The sequence below is a fragment of the Prinia subflava genome, chromosome 2 (genome assembly GCF_021018805.1).
Source record: "Prinia subflava isolate CZ2003 ecotype Zambia chromosome 2, Cam_Psub_1.2, whole genome shotgun sequence".
NCBI lineage: Eukaryota > Metazoa > Chordata > Aves > Passeriformes > Cisticolidae > Prinia > Prinia subflava.
In genome coordinates, this window is record NC_086248.1 from 23,311,575 (window position 1) to 23,331,634 (window position 20,060).

At 36.9% G+C, this 20,060-nt stretch overlaps 2 protein-coding genes across 5 annotated transcripts in view; one reads left to right on the forward strand and one right to left on the reverse strand.

Moving 5' to 3' along the window:
- ANGPT2 (angiopoietin 2) overlaps window positions 1–5,964 on the reverse strand; it is a 42,828-nt gene extending 36,864 nt beyond the window's left edge. The window contains exon 1 of one of the 2 annotated variants that reach the window (XM_063389347.1): window positions 5,394–5,964. In XM_063389347.1, coding sequence (XP_063245417.1) covers window positions 5,394–5,678 — 285 coding nt within the window. In that variant the 5' untranslated portion in view covers window positions 5,679–5,964. The remainder of the gene's footprint in view (window positions 1–5,393) is intronic. The other variant, XM_063389348.1, reaches the window with a different exon arrangement.
- The window catches only part of MCPH1 (microcephalin 1), a 124,209-nt gene that overhangs the window by 82,755 nt on the left and 21,394 nt on the right, over window positions 1–20,060 (forward strand). The window lies entirely within an intron of this gene.

Below are 20,060 nucleotides of genomic sequence, written 5' to 3' on the forward strand. Positions count from 1 at the left end.
TATCTATATACTCATATAATATTTGCAGTGTACTCCACAGTTGTACCTTCTATCTACTGTCTCTGGATTTTCAGACCTAGGAACTTCAGTGCTAAAGAAGTAAATCATGATGAGAACCATGCAGCATGCTAGCTTTTGGAAGTTCTTCAGCAATGCTGACAAATCTGCCTCTTCAAGGGGGATTTCTGTTAAGTTTTCCATTCCTCTATTTGTCTTCTTCAGGCTGAAGAGGCTGATTGAACTTACCCTAGGAGGCTAATTAATAGAGACTGAGACACTGATGAAACTCTGGGTTTGCAAAGTTCCAAAGATCCAAGAATGGCCTCTCTCTGTTGTAGACACTAATGTAAGATGTAAGACTGTGTCTTCTAAATCATTGGCAACATTTTGCCTGTCTAGCCCCATAACAATAGGAACAATGGGAGAAGACCATCTTACTTTGCCCCCACTCTGGCTTTCAGTGAAAGCTGTGTAGAAGCCCATGAAATGACAGATGCAGCAGAAGGTTCTTACATCAAAGTATGTTAAAAGGTATTAAAGAAATAATGGTTAATGGTTAACTAAGCTGCTTAGTATTGCAAATCAAAGAATATGGTTTGTTTTCAAAAGCAAATACTGTAGCACATAAAGGACAGTATTAAAAAGTCACTACAGGTACTAGTTGTCATATATTGAAGGTTAGAAATGGGTCTGACCCATTTCTGTGGACTCTAGGGGAACTTCCATTCTGAGTAATATATACACAATAGCTTAGGAATCAAGCAAATTATATTATTTTACTTGATAAATTTGAGGTGAGATGCAAATTGTTCAATTTTTTTTCATAATTAACAAGAAAAAAGGAGCCATAACAATAATTGTCTGTAAAAGAAACACCATCCTCAACTTCAGTCTCTCCAAAAAAGTATCAAAGATATTCTAAAGGTTATGCTGCTCAATTTTCTATATAATGTGGATATGCAAATAGAAAGAACTGGAAACTGGCAATTCAGGAGTCTTCAAGCTCATTTTCTATTTATACACTTGAAGAAAGAAAACAAAAAAGAAAAGAAAAAAAGGCAATTAAGCACTTGTTGTCACTAATTGATGGAGAAAATCTCCCATTTTGCTGTTTGGACCAGTCAAAGATGACAAGTTTATGGTCATGTTAACAACAAGCAAAACACAGGAAAATATATCTTGAATGCTAGCAAGAGACTGGTTCTGTAAAATAAGCCTCTATTTACCCCATTTTTTACTGATAACCTCTGTGGTGAATTCTCCATTTCCATTTTGTATTGTAGATCTGTTCAAGAAAACCTTATTTTCTTTGTTGACTTTGTACAATTTCATACCTGTATCACCAATTTGGTATTTGCGGAATGATACAGAAAGGGTTCCTACAACATAGTTTTTAAACATGTGCAATAGTGTCATTTCAAATCCTTTCACTGAAATTTACCTACAACAATAAACTGCATAATTATATCATCCAGAGTAGTGTGGAAACTTTATCAGGTAACATACTAATCTGAAAGCAAGAAAGTATCTTCTTTTGAGTCCTGCCAGTTTTCTTTTGCTTAGCAAATAATCTGTTGATAGACAGAAACAAGCACTTTTCACAGTAAGTAAAAACAGATGCATTACTTAAGAAAGGAATGTAGGATTCAGAGTCAGAATCATCTCCTGCGTACTTCAAAATCCAACACCGTTCCATGTATTTGTCCTTATCCATTGTGTGCAGATGGCTTTGGATGGCAGCATGTCCAAGTATCTTTTTGTATTTGATGAATGACATTCAGTACAGCAGAAATTACAACCTTTCAGGGTATCAAGACAAGGGACAACTAATCTGAGTTAAGCTTATCCAAAGATACTGCATTTCTATCAGCAGTGCATTCCCCTCCTCGTCTGCTGGGATGGTTCAGGACGGAGCTCTGGTCTTGGGTTTAAATCTTGACTCCTGACATAGACTTTTATTTGCTAGTCTTTTGATCTGCTGATAAACTACAAATAAATCACCTATATTCTAGATGCTATCATCAGTTTGATCATACATTGTTTTCTGTTTATAACAGGAAAGACTAAGAAAAATGACCTGTTTCTTTTACACTGTTGTTATGAACAGTCATATCTCCTGACTGAGTCATAGGATCCAGTCAATATATTAAGAAGCAAATTCAAGGCACCATTCAGTTATTTAAATGTCTTAATATCTGAAAAAAAAAAATGCAGTTCCTTGAGTACAAGTGCTGCGATCCAAATGTTAAAGCTGCCGTTTATTCAGATAGAAATAGTTAAATTGTTGAATCCAAGGGATTGCCTTTCTTTTAGGAATATCTGAAAACCTGGTGTTTTAATATAAAAGTCCCAAAGTATAATAGCCAACATATCTATCTATATTTAAAATTTCCAGTCTTGTATCTCAGCTGCATACCAACTGGCTATCATGTCAAGTTAATCAAAAATTTTATTATTGAGAACTTTATTCTCCCTGCTAGCACAAACATTAGAAAAAAAAAAAAATCTTACACTTCAGTATACAAATTGATCCCAAGATAGGAAAAGTCAAAGAGGAAAGTTCATTTTAGGTATATTGCAGCATAGCTGATCTAGGATTTTGGCCTTTGCTTCGAAGTATCACTTACTGGCTTACTGCTAAACCATGGATTAGGTGGAATAGTGGTTTGTTCTAACTTGTCATCTGAATGCTTAAACATAATCTGCTTTTCAAAAAACACTCTCCAATTTTATGTATGGCACATACAGTAGTGGCAAAATTCATTATTAAACTTCAGAGTGAAAAAACATGTGTTTTCATGAAGAAGCAATTTGTAATAACTGTAGAAAAGTGTTTTGCTTCCTATGCAGGAGCAGATCAGAAAAGAACCTGGACATATCTAACTCATTTTCTTCCCATTGTGTTTGTCCATTAAGCAGATGAAGCACACACTTCCCATGCTGTTCCATTCATACAGCTCAGTGTTCATTCAGAAACTGAACATTTCCTTTAGTTGATGGATTAAAGGCAGGAGAGGGGGAGGTGTGTAAAATGTTTGGGGATGTGCAATAGTTCAAGAACAATGTTTAAAGGTTAACTCATACTAGAAGTTTGTAATGTATATTTTACACAACTCCAAAACAAAGCAGGTTGTGCCTCTTAAATGAACAAAAATAACTTTTAAAGAGAAAGACCCAATGAAGGTTTTTGTGCAATTGCTGAGAAGCTGAACGTCAGGTTATTTTTAAAAGCAATCTTGTACTACACTTTCAATACACTAAAAAAATAAGCAAATACAATTTTTCACCCCACATTGACTGACCTCACACTATATTTTGGGAGGTTGAAATATGAACCTAAGAATGTGTATTAGTGACCTTAAAAAAACAGCAAGTAAACTCTGTGAGCAACTTTAAGGGTTATTGTTTGCTTTTTATCTTCACTTGCAGACCAGGTGTCTCTAGCAAAGTAAATCTGAGGAAAAGCTACTTTTTGTTGGAGGCTCTTTGTTAACAAAACAGATGACATAGAGAGCAGGTGTTAAAATAGTGAAAAAGGCAAACAACAGATATTTCACAGGATGTTTAGCTGTGGAAGAGATAGAAAAAAACCCCAGGCTGTTCTAAAGCATCTTATTTAGAAGACTTTGCTCAAATACAAGAAATATTTCTCTGTCTTTTAAATCAGAATCTATCTTTTGATCCCCCAAAGAATGGGTTAGAGATACTTATCCTATTCCTCTTGGCACTGAGTTCCCAGGGACTGACAGGAAAAAGCAGAGTTTTTACTAAATAAGGATGCTGACTGGTTTCTGTTTACCTGATGCCACTTATGATACTGTGTTTGTCTACTTAAGTGGCATTTAGGAGTGAAGTGTTGTGTGATTTACTATTTATGTTAGGAAATTGCTTAGCAGCTGGGTAGATTAGACTGTTCTAATTGGTGTGTTTTTCATCCTGCCTTTCACATCTGTTAATTTTGGTCTTAGCAATACAATATTGAGCATTGTAAACCACTAAGTAGAAAGGTAAGTAAGTGGAGGAAAGAAAGTTTGCCTGTTCTGACATTATTTGTGTATCTAAATTAAGCATCCTAAACCCATAAAGAGAGATTTAGCATTCCACAGTGGAGACTTCAAGCGTATGCATTCTGGATTTAAGCATCAAGGCTCATTTTCAGGTTGATGAAAACCCAGTGCTGTTTGTTTTGGAATGAGAATTTTAACACTCAAAAATTCACCAGCAGGTTTCATTGGTTGTATCACAGGGGTTCTGTAACTTTGTAACTGATGAGAGTAGTAAGCCCTAATGTAAAATTATTTTATAATTATGTATGAAATGGCTAATCCTTGTAAAAAACTGAATTCTCTCCATTCACAACACAGATGCCTTTCGCTATGAAGAAACCATTATGGCATCACTGGAACACTTATTTGGAAATACAGTTCCAAGTCCTTCAATTATTTACTGCTTAGAAGACCGGCACCTTGGTACAAAACTAAACGCTCATAAATTTACTGTGCAATTAGACTACACTATTACACTTTTCCAGGTGGTAGTGAAATAAAGGGGTTTTAAGTCAAAATGTGTTGAACTGCATAGGATTTTGAATCAAATAATTTCTATGAAAATATGAAATAGTTATCAGGTTTATTCTCCAGTAATAATAAGAATATATGCTGCAAGTTTATTTTTTTTCCCCTGCTCTTTCAGGTACAAATGTTGCCACTTTAGCAATAAACATCATTTTCCCTTAGTTCCAATGGAGTTGCATTAAAGGAAGCTCTGTGGTGTCTGTAACACCTTTCCCAGACTATTTTTCCTTTGAATCTTGTACATTTCACTGAAAATGCTACAGGATGCAAAGGCTATCTGCTAAAGAATTTTCTTGAAATTCTATCACTTCACAAGGCTAATTCCACTGCAAGTCTGACTTGCAGTCTTTGCTGGAACTTTTCCAGTGGGGTTTAATAGGTTAATTTCTGCATTCAAGTTTTGAAATCGCATTTCAGATAACATTTTTCAGGCATGCCTCGGATAAAGGTACATTCTATATTCTTTGAATCTTTAGATCTCTAAAATAGCCCTTTGCCAGTTACTTATAAACTAGTAGCTACTTCTCTCTTGTCAGAAACTTCAGACATGCCACAGTCAATCTGTGTATGTAATTTGTCCCAGCAACTCAAATGTAATCACAAACTTTAAAGCACAATCTCTGCAGAACTGTGCAGTCCACTCTTCTGATATTATGTTCCCAGACTTCAAAACAACTTTTTGATTGAAAAGTAATTCAGACATTTAGCTTAGACAATGCACTCTGTGAATTTAGGCACTCTTCAAGAAAAAAAAAAAAAATCACAGTGCAAGAGATAACAGGACGTGAAGTTTCTGGGATAGAAATTGTATTTCCCTACCTTCATTAGCCACTGAGTGTTGTTTTCCATGATGTTCTCAAGCAGCTGCAGTCTTTGAACGGAATCATCATAGTCCAGAGGTGCATCCCTCTGCACCGCGTTGGACACGTACGGGCTGGACGAGCGGCAGTTGTCCGCCTCGGGCAGGAGGAAGGTGTAGCTGCACGACCCGTGCTGAACTTGGTACTGCTTCTTGCCTAGCGTCTCCATGCTCTTACTGAAGGAGCTGTATCCTGAAGCTAAGAAGATGCCGCAGCCCAAAAAGAAGCAGGCGGCCAGCTGCATTTTAATCCCTGCGGCAACTCGGCGGACCTAGAGAGCCTGGATGCGCTGGCCGGAGCCCGGCCCTAGCGACCCTGCGGCGCGGCCGAGCGCTCCGCTGCCATGTGCCGTCAGGCGAGGGCTGGGCTTGCCCGCCTGCCCCGGGCGGGCCGGGGAGGTGCGGCCGCTCCCGCCGTGCCCGCAGCTGTCAGGCGCGGGAAGCAGCTGCGGCCGCCCCGCCTGGCCCGCTGCCTTCCTGCGCCGCGCCGAGCCCCGGAGCCGCTCAGCCGAGCCGCCGCTGCCCGCCCTTATAGCGGAGCCGGTGCGAGCAGGCACACGTGTGGAGCGGGGCCGCGCCTCCCTCCCGGGCGCGCCGGGCCGGGGGCAGCGCACGGCGGCCGGCGGGAGCGGGGCGGCGAGAGGAAACCCCAGGGAGGAGCCGGCAGCGGCAGGACCCCTGCGAATTCCTGCAGCACGGCTCTAATTAAGAGTTTCCTAGACAGAGCAATCAGTTCCGATAGCCTCCAACTATGCTAGTAAATTATTTGCGATGGTAATCATTTCTAAGCTCCTTACCCTCGACCACCCTCGCTAAACACACACACACACAAGTCCCTGGGCTTGTTTGTTCTTATTTATTTTCTTTAAAATGTGCTGAACCAAGATGTAATTTAGCTGGCGCTTAATACATTGTGGAATTACAGAGAAAGACACTGTCCCATGCATACAAAAGCAGCCTTGGGTACGTCCTTGCAAAGAGAACACGAGGAGCAGTAATTAGAGGTTTTCTGTTGAACACAGAATTTGTAGTTTACTGAGTCTTTGAGATGAACACTCATTTTTAGGAATGTCTTTCAAGAGTTAAGCATTTGCAAGCTTTTTATTTATTATTTTAAAGGCGCTCTTTTTTTTCTGTATGACATGGCTGACTTTGGAAGTTCTAATGTTAATAAAAAAGTCAGAAATCACAAGTCAGCAGGGACTGGAAGAGGAAAAACCATCCAGAGGCAGTGGCAGTAAGGCATGGCTCAGGAAGTGGCATGGCTGAGTAGGAATTACCCTGTTAGCTCACCCTAGCCCAATTCTGCACCCTTGGGAGTGGGAAATACCCATAAAAGGGGAGGGAAATTCTAATAAAGTATTTGAAATTTACATGTAACAGTAAAAAGGAGTACTTCCCAAGTCCCATGGTCTCTGCAATGATTGGTCATCTTGAAAAAGCGGAAAATTACTAGCCAACTTACCAAACCCTGGGAAAGAGTCCAATCCACAGAAATTTTGGAAAAAGTTTACCTCTCTGGAAGGAGAAATTGTCTTCTTCAAACCAGCATGATAGGATACTGACTCCTGAAGACAAACTGTTTGAGATTTTGGCTAAGTCTAAATCTGGAAACTATAGATTTTTCTTATTTAAAATAAACAAAGGGAATGCTGTGCTAGTCAAATTAACATGAATTACTGACCAAAGTTTCTCATATTCAAGGAAAATCCCAGCATGTCTCAGGATCTCTTAAGACAAACTCTTACATAACTTGCTTTATCACAAATAGTGTATTAATGTGGCTTTATTGTTTTATATCATGGAAGTTCTATTCAGAGGTTGTCAAAAATAGTTATAGCAGCTAAAATTCATGTCTTAGATAGTTGGAAGCTGCTTATATTTACATAGTTACCTTCAGAAAGAAAAATCTCTAGAATTAAATTCTGGTGAATTCCAGAAAGATTCTGATTACATTTGGACTGTGATGAGTGAAACCAATTTGTCAGATTTTCTCCTATGGAATATTTGTATGCCACTTCTAACCTTCTAACCAAGGAAACAGAGGAATACATTTGGAACAGTCGGGATTATTTGCAACAAAATATATGTGTTTGGAGGGTTTGGTATATGAACTATGCATTCTCCAGCCCTTCAATTTTGTATTGCAATAGCCAAGCAGATAAATGTGACAGTTATCAATGCCTACTGGCATTGATAACAAAGTTTCAAACTTGTTGTGTAGTGATTTCTAATTTCCAAGACAAAAAGTCTTTGAAAGAATGTTTAATTCCATGTTCACATGTCTTTCCAAGATACTTGACCAACCTTCATCCAATGAAGACAGAATAGAGCATCAGATTAATGCACTAGACTGTGTGAAGCATTTCTATCTAACCAGACATTCCAATTCAGTATTTTCTGTTACTTGGGTTTAATTAATTTGCTAAGTTAAATGAGAATTTCCCATTGCAACTTGTCCTTAAATTGATGTGTTCCCTGTTTTTCTTGCACAGCTAGCCCAAAAAAATAAAGGGTCCTATCTTACTAGTCACCCTTCCTTTCACCACTACATGTGTATACTCAATAGTGTTGAAAATTAGATTGCTCCAGCCCTGGAAATATCTTAATGAGGAAGAACTGGAGGATAATCTTTATCTTTCTGATTATATTTTCATGGGGTTTTTTTTTAATTCTTTAGGTAGATATTAAATGAAAATATGAGACTGAGCAGTGTAGTCTTCTAGAAGATTTCTTTTTAATTATTAGAGCTCTACTCAAGGGACTGAACACATATAAAAGACAAAATTTAAGGGAGAATCTGCTGAGAATTCATTAGATAGGATCTCCATGAGAGGCTTGATTAAATCAGTAGGTTTTGAATGGCTATAACGCTTGTCATCTGTATGCTACCCTAGTGAGTCACATCACCGCTGTAATCTGGCAGCTCAGTTTCTCTGGGTTTTGGAGGAGAGATGAGTGTCTCTAAAGGTTTGAACTGGAGTCTGTTTTCCTTTATGAAAGGCCGAAGCATGACCCTGGGAGGTCCTTGTGCTGTAATGAGGCCAGGAGCAAAACTGAATTTGGAGACTGCCTAGGAAGCCTTGCTGTATCCTGGGCCTCCACTAGGGAGAACTGTGGTTGTAGGAATACTGAAAGAGAAACAAGTTCACCTTTTACTGTGTTTTAAGCTGGGCTTGGTTTTTGTGTCTTGGTTTTTTTATTGTTGTTGTGAATGAATGAATGAATGAATGAGTAAATGGCCAGTTGCTATGGCTGTCTGCAGTTTGGGGAAAAGGTACAGAAAGCACAGGTATTATTCTGAGAGGTGACAACAAACTCCTAATGGAAGACTCTCACCAGCACAGCAGGCACCTCCAGTTATCTTCTACTCACTGTGTCTCTCATCTAGGTCCTGGAGTAACACCCTGAGGTGCACCGTGGTAATGTTTTCCCCAACCTTTCATTGATAATCCCAGGCTGTAGGGGCAGTAACTGAAATACAACCCCCTCACCCCACATAACAGAGAGAGCGTTTTGCAGTTTCCCTGTCTGGGTCCAATGGACTCGTGTTGCTTCAATGAGGTGCTCTTTCCCACTGTCCAGGAAAGTTAGTGACTGTTCACCTTGCCAACGAAATAAATATACATCCCTTTAACCCTTCCCTGTGGCTTAGTGCCGTATTTGGTGCAGCTTTTGGAGCAGTTGATTGTCATCCTTCACCCTTTCTATCCCTTTGGGAGCAGCTTTCCCAGCTGTGGAGGAGGAAGTGGTCTTCTCTGCCTCTCCAGAAAGTCAAAGCCAGTCAGAGTTCAGGGGGAAAGAAAGTAGTAACAGCTAAATTTAGAAAACTGGTGTGAAAAGTAAGGCAAGTTAAATCCATTTTTGTCCTTGAAATCTGAGGAAGAGGAAGGAAGATGCCTGAATACAGCCTTTTTACTGAGCCTTAGAGGCACTTTAAGAAGTCTGCATGAAAGGGAGGGCTTATTCTGAAAACTGAATGACTGAGAAGATCTTTGCCCTGTCAGTTATGAGAACGACCATTTCTTTGTTAGACATGTTGAAGCAGGGAGGAATTTAAATAATTTGGCATGGAGTCTTTTAAATGTCAGAAACTGAGTAAAAAGTTATAATTCAGACTAGTCACATCCTCTCAGTATTTCTTTCATGTTCGTTGTTCTCTTCATCTTTCATTTCTGCTGTCGATATGGAGTGTCGTATTTACATTCGTGATACATTTTTCCTGTAAACTAAAATATTGCTTTTAGCCTGTGAGTTCCTGCCTGCTTTAGAGCTGAGTGTATACAGTATAAGCCATAAAAAACCAAATAGTGGATTGGTATATTTAAAGTACAAATTAGATCTTTCCCTTTTTAGAAAGAAGATACCCACTCTACAGAACTCACCTTATAAGCAGAGCTGAAATGTGTATTTTTTTAAAACTAAACATTTAGAATATTTTGCCAGATGTGTGCAGGCAATTTCCTTTCCTGGGAAACAGTAAATTCCCTTACTCAGCCAATCGTGGGTTTCTTTTATACAGCCTATGACTAGGCTGCTTTGAGAGAGATGCCTGAATTCTACTAACATTATCTTTCCAATTATCATTTTACTGACAGCTGCATAGCTTCTCTTTGACAGGCAGATTTAGAGATCTTGTGAGATCTCTGATAGAAAAGGAAGCATATAAACCTAAGTAATATAAGAAAATGTTGACTTGGCTTTTGTCTGCTATCTGCATACTGCCACCTTTCAAAATGTTGATTTAGAAGATAAGTTCTCATTTCAGGAGTTTACTCATTTTAGGAAGGGAAAACTACATCATAAAGTATATGCAAACTAAAGGCAAAACCATGTAAAAAAGTAGGTTTTGGTTCTGCTTTCTTACAGAGATATTTGATCTACATATATAAATGAAAAAGCTGTAATATAACTTCAAAATCAAATCTGGGATGAAAAATCATCTGAAACATGGAATAAATTAATAAAGTATTTTATATATTCCTGGCATTTACATTCCTCACATTTTGACACTCAGTGTTAAGTTCCCACCTTTGGTCCCTGGTACTTTAATATTAGTTTATGATAGTTCAATTTGCTGTCTTCAAAATATTTTCTTTCACTGTAAGCAGTTTAGCATTTTTCTCAGGAACAAATGTCAACAAGGACAAGACTCATGAACTTCTAACTTAAAAAACAGGGAACAGGATCTAGGACCCTATTGGATTTTTAGGCTGCTGAAAATCTTGTCTGTTTTTAGATCTTACACTCTTTTTCAAAGAGAGGAGTGATAGGTTATTATGTTTTTCTACAAGCCAAACAATTTCTTTTCATCCAGACTCATAGTTCAGATTTTAACACTTTAAAATTAGTGATAATATCTTACCAATCATTCCTACTTTCCCCACCATTTGCTCGTTATGTTTTTTATTCCATCTGAGCTTCTGCAGTCTCTCATGACTTCTTTAACAAAATCTCAGGATTCCACTTTCTCAGCTGCAGCTTATTTCCAATCACTCAGAACATCTGGTGTAACATCTTGTGAATTCATAATCATCTTTATGTTCCATCTCTGACGTTCCATCACGTCTCCTTTGAGTGCCGTTCCTTACAAGGGAGGGCATTTGCCCAGTAGTTCTCATATTGTACTTCTGCTGAAGGGACAAGAGGTCAATAATCTGATCCACTGAAAAGTTCAGTTACCACTCTGGCTCAGTGACTCAGTCTGGTTTTTCCCATCTTGCCGTGTAACATCCAATCCATCATTTCAGTACACGGTATTTTTCCTAGATGTCACAGCACTAGTAGAAGCATAATGCAGCCAAAACCAGACTTTGTGTATTTCCTTGGAAATTCTTCCATGCTGCCTTTTTCTCCTTAACAATTGACACTGCCACCATTTAAATCTATAATCTGCAAGTTATGTTTCCTTTATTTCTTTGATGTTTTATTCTCCCCCTTTTTTCATGCTATGCTTTCATTAATGTGTCTAAAATCCCTATCTTGGTCTTCATCATCAACATACTAAATTTTCTAACATAATCTCTCTGGCTCCTCCATAATATTTGAAACATGACTTGCTTATTAAGCTTATTATATTAGTTCTGCCTCAGTAAATTGCATTCAACTTTGCTATCATAAGGATGGTTAGACAACCACCAGAGCTTCACACAAGTAGATTATATACTTACTTTGAATTTGGAAGGTCTAAATTCAGCATCTCTCCTACCAATATGTCAACTTCATTGCTTTCTTTGTAGCCACTGGCTCGATTGGCTTTCCTGGACTATCTTGGGTTAAACTTGGGATATCTTTTCTCAGACAATCAGATATTTAATGCGATCATATTTTCAAATTATAGACTTATTTTTATGTCCCACTTTTTTAATGTAACATTGTATTAACATTAAAAGACATTACATATTTTATATATGCATAATTATATCTGTATATATGTGTGTGCTTAGTATGTTGTTGACACCACTATACCTAAAATATAATTGGTCATGTAATTTAGATTGGAACTTTATGATATCACATCCTGAGTAATAACAATAAAATGAATAAGTGGGTTTTTTTAATTCCTGTCATTATCACTTCCACATTACAAAACCTTGTTAAATACAAAATGCTTCTTTAATTTCTGCTGCTTCATTACTTTTATAGTGATTTCCTTTTTCAGTCTACATTTTCAAGTGATATCTAAAGTAGAATTCACAAGTAATCTATCAAGCTCTAGTCTTTACAAATAATGTAGGCACATATTGAAGAAGACTCTACTGTGCATTAATGAAGTTCCTGTTTGTAGGACAGATGGTAGTGTCTTTCACTGTGAGCATTTTCTAATAATGAATGTTATTTTTATCTTTGAAAGATGGGTCATCCACATACAGAAGTAGGAAGGGAGTCACAAGATTATGAAGATTAGTTGCTACATGTCCTTCCTCCTTAACCTTTTTATATAGTTTGGCTATAGTGCCCCAAGGTTGTGCTTATTCTCTTCAGAGTTATGTGATGACAGCAAGCTTTAGCTGGTAACAAGTGTAATTACATATTAAACTCAAATAGCATGAGTTCAAAACTAACATGGAAATTACAGCTAATGTTAAGGATCTTGCAATTGCACTGCTGAATATCTGACAGTGTTAAGTGTTTTGCCCTGTCTATCTCCCATACTGGGAAAAGCATAATTAAGCACTTGTTTGAACAGGTTATCATTGGTTGAAACTGAATGAAATAACTTGTGTGCTAATGTGTAGTAAAACCTTTAAAACCTGTTTTAAAAAATTGTTTCCATAGCACTTAAGTATTTACTCTTTACTGTTGAATTATAAGTTGAAAAAACTTAACAGATGTTCTTACTCTGTATGCTTATATACTGTTTCTATGCTTTGAAAAATGTCTTTTAAATTACAGTTTTGTGCATTTGGACAATTTAAACCTAAAATCTTTATGTAAGGTTTTGACTTTTGTTGTATTATGTGAATGCTGTATTATGTTGATGTGAAAAGGCAGCAGACCCTGAAAGAAACCAGAAGGCTTTTGGAAAATGAGAAATCTGCCTTACTGACATCCTGAAGAAAAATGCATATAGTGTTTGTTTAAAGGAATGTATTTTTAAAACGTCTAAGCAGCTGACAGTAAGATAGCCTTACAAGTCACCCCAGTGCCTGTGATTTAAATCCTTCCTCTTGTAAGCAGTCAGTCAGGTTAACGGAAGGTTCTCTCATCTGGTAATTGCACACTTGCTTGATTGTAACAGCATGTCACACTTCCAAAGAGCATGGTCAAGTTAAGATCTGAATTCAAAGGTAAACTGGTGTCAAAGAGCGAATGAAAAGGAAGTGAAAAGCTGTCTAAGAGGAATAAACAACACTTTCAGAGAGGGAGAGGACATTTACGGCAACAGTAAGGTACCTAGTTCCTGACATCTGTTTCCCTCAAGAAAAAAAAATACAGTATATGCACTAACCTTTTTATGGAGAGTGCAAGAAAAATATTTGCAGCATGTTTTCATATATTCATATTTGTTGAACTGTATTATGGATGTGTAATTCGAAGAAGACAGAGCAACGGCAAACTATTTTTGCACTCCATAAAGATAAATATTTTTTTTTTTCAGTACTAATAAACATAGTTCAGTAATAGCTCTCAAAAACATTGCCACCCTCTTGCTAATTCTGCCACAAAAACTGGGCATTCTTTTTGTTGTTGGTCTTACTGCTGTACAAGCAAAGGCAGGAATTAAAATGGATTTTTTTCTCCCTGGTTAGTGAGGCATCAGAACCCGTGATGGGACAGCACAAAGATTAGCTGCATGCAGATACCAACATTAGGGCTTCTTTGACTTTGGACTCCTTGCCTCTGTGCAACTTACTGCTCTGTAAATATTAACATAAGTACCCCACTGGCTGAGTAACATTCTGTTCCTTTTCTTTCCAAATAAACCCTTTGCTGGAAGGATAACCCTCCATCTCCAGCAGAATAAGTAGACAAGACCAAATCTCTTATAATTATCCTATCATTTAAGGAGTATATTTTCTTCCCAACACAAACCAATTAGAAAGTCCTTTTACTGGACTTTTATCTAAATCTGAATTCTTACATGAGTAATTTCCCTACACAGAAAATTCAAATATTTAAACATCTTTATTCTGTCTCACTAGAAATATATGTACGGGAAATTTGGAGATGACATTGGTGATGTCTACCTTGTTTAAATGTGCATCCACATTCAGGCTAGCCATAGCCAAAGTGACTTCTATTTACAAATCAAATAGTTCAATCTTAGCTTATTAGCTTGAGGTTAAGATTGATTATGGAACATCTTACTTGTATTTTTATGCTCTTACTTGATTTTTGTGTCAATATTTTCAGTCAAATCTGTGATCAAATTCTATTATAAATAACTAAGAAAGCTTCACCGTTGGTTTTAAGTGATACATTCTGGTTTGGTACAGTTTCAGCATTGTGGCCTGAGCCTTAATAGCAATGTCCAGTGAAAAGCATTTTTCTTGAATAAATAACTTTATTTCTAGTTCGTCAAATTAGTGACCAGCTAATGTTTTTTTACTAATTGCTGCTTTCCTTTGCCTGTTCACCCATTTGAGCATCATTTTTAGGAAACAAAATCCATATGTTCAAATATTTACTACAAGGTCTCCTAACTCACCCAGCTTAGAGTATTTTCTTTTTGCATTAATGAAGACTATCCTTGTGTAGGGTGTCGAAGTGCCCTTCTTTGATTAAATGCATGTATCAAGTCAACCAAGATTTGCTTGTGGAGTCAGAGAAATTTCTCTCTGTTGATCAGAAGGAGACTCTTGGGTAACGAGTTCAGATGACAGCACCAGAAGTTAGGTGAAATAAATGTCATAAAACTTATGGTAATAAGTGACAGTTATTCAAGATTTCATGTGTTTCATTGTCTCATCTTAAAGTGTTATTGTTAATGTATTATCAGTATTTTTCATTTTATTACAATTTTCAGATTATTGTATCCAAACTGTATTGTTTTGCTGCTCTTTCAGTAATGGATTCACTTGGACTGTAAATTGACTAAAAAAAAACAGGCCAGTATGAAATTGTGTCTAAACAGATTATTCACTCTGGAAACATAATTCTTTTACGCTGTAGGCACATCTTGCAAGGCTAAGAGCACCATACCTTTGGTAAATGTCAGTTGAAATATTTAAGCAGGGACTGTTCTGGAACCCCAGGGCAGCCCATGGTGAGGAGGGATGGACCAGCAATGGACTGAGTTTCCAGCCAGCTAGGAAGTATTCCAGGCAGGACTACAGCAGGCAGGGAAACTGTAGGGAGTCATGGCCTGAAATTTGTTTTAATTTCATACAAAGTATAAAGATACATCTTCTGAAGCTTAAGATCTGTAAGACTGTAGAAAAGCCTCTCATGAGAAGCAGTGGAATCCCTGTTGTATGAGTAGTACAATGGCAAAACACTGAAAAATGGAAAGGAAAATCCCATGCTGACAGCACTATGAATTAAGGGATTTAATAAGCTTTTACGTCTCTTAATTTTTCTCATCAAACATCATCACTTTGATGAAAGAAAGAAAAATGTCTATGTTGGACCTCCATGTGAAAAGTGCTTATAGGAAAAAAATATCCCTCTTCAGACGATAAGAATATAATTAATATAGTTGAAATAATTCTTGCATTTTCTCACAGACATTAAATAAACCTATCAGTAACAAGCTAATATTAATGCCTGCAAACTGTTAAACACAGTTATTCCAATATAATGCAGTAGTGGGTTTAATATTGGAAATTATTATAGTTTCATATTTCTTTGCAATATTGGGACAACTTAATTTTGTGTTACCAATTCCATCACTGACATGCAAAAGAATACAGTTATTCCAACTGCTAAAAGCATCAGAGTGAGACGGTGCTTCATAGACTATTATTGCCCACATGAAAACCTTCTTGGCTGAGAAGTTTGCAACTAGACAAATTATTCTTAATTATCAATGGCTTTGTTTTCAAAATTAAAAAAAAACCAAACTTGTTTAAACATATTTACAGTGAATAATTTTTCAAAAATGCATTTCATGGACATCATGAAGTGAAAAAGCCACAAAATTTACATCAAAATCAGATTGGTCTTCATTAACTTCTGACAGATTCATTTCTGTACTTTTAAAACGTCTATTTTTGAACATTTATTTGATGTGAAGTGGGCTCCTTTGTATTCATATGTTTTTTACCTTGCTGGTTCTGCAGTGGGGGCAGAAAATCTGCACTCACTTACTTCTGACCTAACTCTGCTGTGCTGGCTCACAGTTTTAGACTCCAGTACACCCAATAAAGAAAAATAACACATGCTTTTAAGAGAGCTATTTCAATAAACTGATAGCCTCAAGGACTAAGAAAAAAGTGATGCTTTAAAGGCAAACTGGGGGCTTCTCATTTAGAAGACTTCCCTAGTATCAGTCAGAACCTTTTTGTGATACATCTGTCATGGAAAATGATCAGAAGCTGCTGAAGTAAACAAAATGTGGGTCTGTTCTGCATTATTGTAATTTGCAGATGCCCTGTGCCTGCTTACAGAGGATGGCCCGAGGCTTTTAAAACTGTTAATGACATGAACAGTAGCCAAGAACTGTCTTTATTTGAAATACAAGTGTATTTTTAAAATAAACCAGAATGTGTGAATCCTCACACAGTTGCCATTTGCATTAGCTTTACACAGTGAATTTTTTTTTTTTAAGCTACAAATTTCTCACCAAACATTGTGTGACTAGTTAAACAATTCCAAGTGTTTTCAAGAGGTCTTATCACTAGTTGAAATATTGGCTTTTGTGGCTGGTCCAAATCAGGCTTTACAGTACGTGAAACTTAGTTCCCTTTCATTGATTTCTCAATGTTCGTAAATTCATTAAATGTTCATTCATCAAATTCCATCTCTTTTCTGGCTCTTCCATGTCAGAAGGAGGCACCTGTTTCCAAGAAAATGAACTGGCAGATGGCTTAGTAAATATTGCACCATATCACAGCTGGCAGAATGAAGTCATTTTAATGAACAGAAGACAAACAGAAATTAAAGTATCCAGAATTAGAAATAAGGGAGAGAGGGTTTCTTATCCTGTCCTTTTCTTTTTCTTCTTCTTTTTTTCCTAGTTAATATTATTCTATAGAGTTGTGGATCCTAAATACTAGTTGCTGAAATTCAGGACAATTTGGGACTGGGTAACAGCTCTGCACATGGACATCAAATACACTATAGTTGGTAGTACATGTACTGTACATGAAGGTTTTATCCATTTATGCATTGTGTCATTTTTCCAATTTACTAGCCATCTGAAAATCAGCCTGGTTTCAATGATAATCTGTGGAAAGCCATACTCCATATGCTTTTCATATGAAACAAATACACATTGACTGTGTAATACTTGACATCCCCCTTTCTGTGGGGCATCTGCCAAGTTCAGCAGAAATAAAAGTTACAGGCAGGAGAATAAAACTAGAGGAATAAGTGATTACTAAATCCTTATTCTGTTTTTAATTTTTATATTCTGCCCTGGTCTCAGCTGTTAGAGTCAACTTTTAACCATGTCTCTGAACTGGAACAGCCATGTATTCTGTACTTTAAAATGTTTTGTGGTTAAAACTCTAAAATGTTTAATGTTCATAAATGAATGACAAATTTTCAGAGGTTCTCAGTGCAGGTTTAGAGACTTCCAAAAATCCTAGTATGTCTCCCTTTGCATCTTTAAATAAGAATGTATCTCTGATCTATGAGCTTGGAAAAGCCTAAGAGCCTTTTAATATGTTTTGTGCATGAGTAGTTTAGGTTGTATTTGAAATGTAAACTGCAGCTGTTCCAAATTTTCTCAAGAATTTTGGGGTAAAAGATAAATATTGCCTTGTTTTGGGGTGTTGCCAGTGATTATGTTACTCTGTCCTTTTGATCTGTTATGTCCTAGACTGTAAACTAATTAGATTACAAAAGAAATGATAGCTTAAATTTAGGAAAAATAATTCTATTCCTCATGGTTACAGAAGCGTGAAAATGCTCCTCTGCAAAATGGCAATAGAAGACAGCAAGTAAATAAAAAACATATTTTTTTAGCATGATTTTGAAACCCAGAATCCTGGTTTTCTGAATAGTTCTGTTAGCAGTCTCAGAAATGTAAATTCTAAAGTCCCATTGTAAGACCTTCCTTTCACATTTCCAGAATGTGAAAGTAAATACTGATAACGTCTACATATTTGGCATTGCTTTCAAGATGTTGTTTTCTTGTATCTATTTATAATTCTAAGACTGTTCAGCTCCTTTTTATTGGCATGTATGTGTTTATGGTACCTAATAAGAAGCAAGTCCTCTCAATACCTTGGATGCTGTAGAAAACTTCAAATTAAATTGGAATTGGGTTCCTATCTACAATACAATCCACAGTCACATACAGGTTTCACTTGCTAAAACTTACTGGGCTGCAGGTAGAACTTTTATAATATTCAGGTTAATGCATGTGGAACATTTTTTAAGTACTTCAACTCCCAGTCTAACGGAAAGCACCCTGAGAATATTTACCTTCATTTATCATGTTTTCAGTTTTAGTATTAACTATATTACAAGAGAGAGCATAAATCATCTACTTTGCATCTCACTTTACATCCTAGGTTAAAAAAGGTACTACCAGGCTATTACTATTACAAGTTATATGCTGCTTTTCTAGTATTCTAGTCCACTGCTGTTTCTTTGTCTTACATCTGTGAAATTCAGAATAATCCCTGTAGTCAATACATTGCTAACAGACAAGCAAGAAAGGAAATTTTGCATATTCAAGATGCGTATGTAAATTACTATTTTCATTTAATAAAGATAGATTGTTGAGCCTGGCACTAATTTTATCCTTTATTGCCAGTGAAGACATGAGAACTTGAAGTACATCCTGCTTCCATACTAGGGAAATTGGCTCAGATTGGAAGGAGGAAGACATAGCATCATTTTTTGTGGAACACGTCCTTTAAATGTTAGTTCACAAAGACCTGCTGAGTCAAAAGGCTAATTTTATCCAAACGCGGTTTTTAAAAAAGTAGTATACTCAGATATACACAGCATACATGACAAAATAGCCAAGAAGAAACAGTTTAGAAACCTGTTGGACTTTATGGATGCATCTGATTGTTGCTTAGGAGCCCATCCTGGGAAGGACACCCACCTACTTCTGTGGCTTCTCTGGCTGATGTGCTTAATATAGGCACATGCCTATAATCTCTGAGCACATGATTATGTTCTGCAATGACTTACAAATAACTTTAACACCCCAATTAGCTCCTCAAAGAGCTCTGTTCTATCTACATAGCTGATTTTCCAGGATAATAATCAGTTCTGTAATTCCTTTTTACCACTCTGTGGTCCTTGCTTATAGTACAGTGGCCTCATATACATCTGACTAATAGAATCTTGCTGCCTTGGTACACTTTGGCCACAAAAACTGGTTATTTTGCTTGTAATTGTGATGTATGTCACCAGTTTCCTCTCTGCATTTGACTAGTTTGGACTAACATGGAAATGAAAAATGGGTGAATGTAAATTTTTTGCTAAAAGAATGTCTTAAGTGTTGACAGGACAACTTGTTCCAGGCCAGAACTTCTTCTGCACATAAACATAGACTGCATTTCATAAACCAAAACTGCAGCTTTTTTTGTTTGCTCTGGGGTTGTTTTCTGAGTCTCTTGAAACGACATGATTCTTAAATGAAAAGAAACACTGGGATGTGTCTAAAAGGGAAATACAGAGTACCAGGAGAGCAAGCAAAGACTGCAGTAAAAAAGCTGAAACTAGTGTACAGGTAAATAAGAAGAGACCCAGGCCCAGTTGTTTTTGCAGCCAATTTTAATTGCAAGGAAGAACAGATGTTTATATTGTTCTATTAATGTAGATTTGGTAAATTTCTACTTTGCTGCAACTGTAGCACATTACACGTGCATTAAACGTGCTTTTACATTATCATCTGAACTGTAATCTTGCACTTCTAGAAAATCAGCTTTCGGGTAAACTGTGTTATCATTTAAAAACACAGTCAAAGTTTTACTTTGATCTTTTTTCCACAGCAGAAAAAAACATAGTTAAGTTTATGTGCCTTTGTCTTTTCTCTTCTGGTGATGTTGCACCGCGAT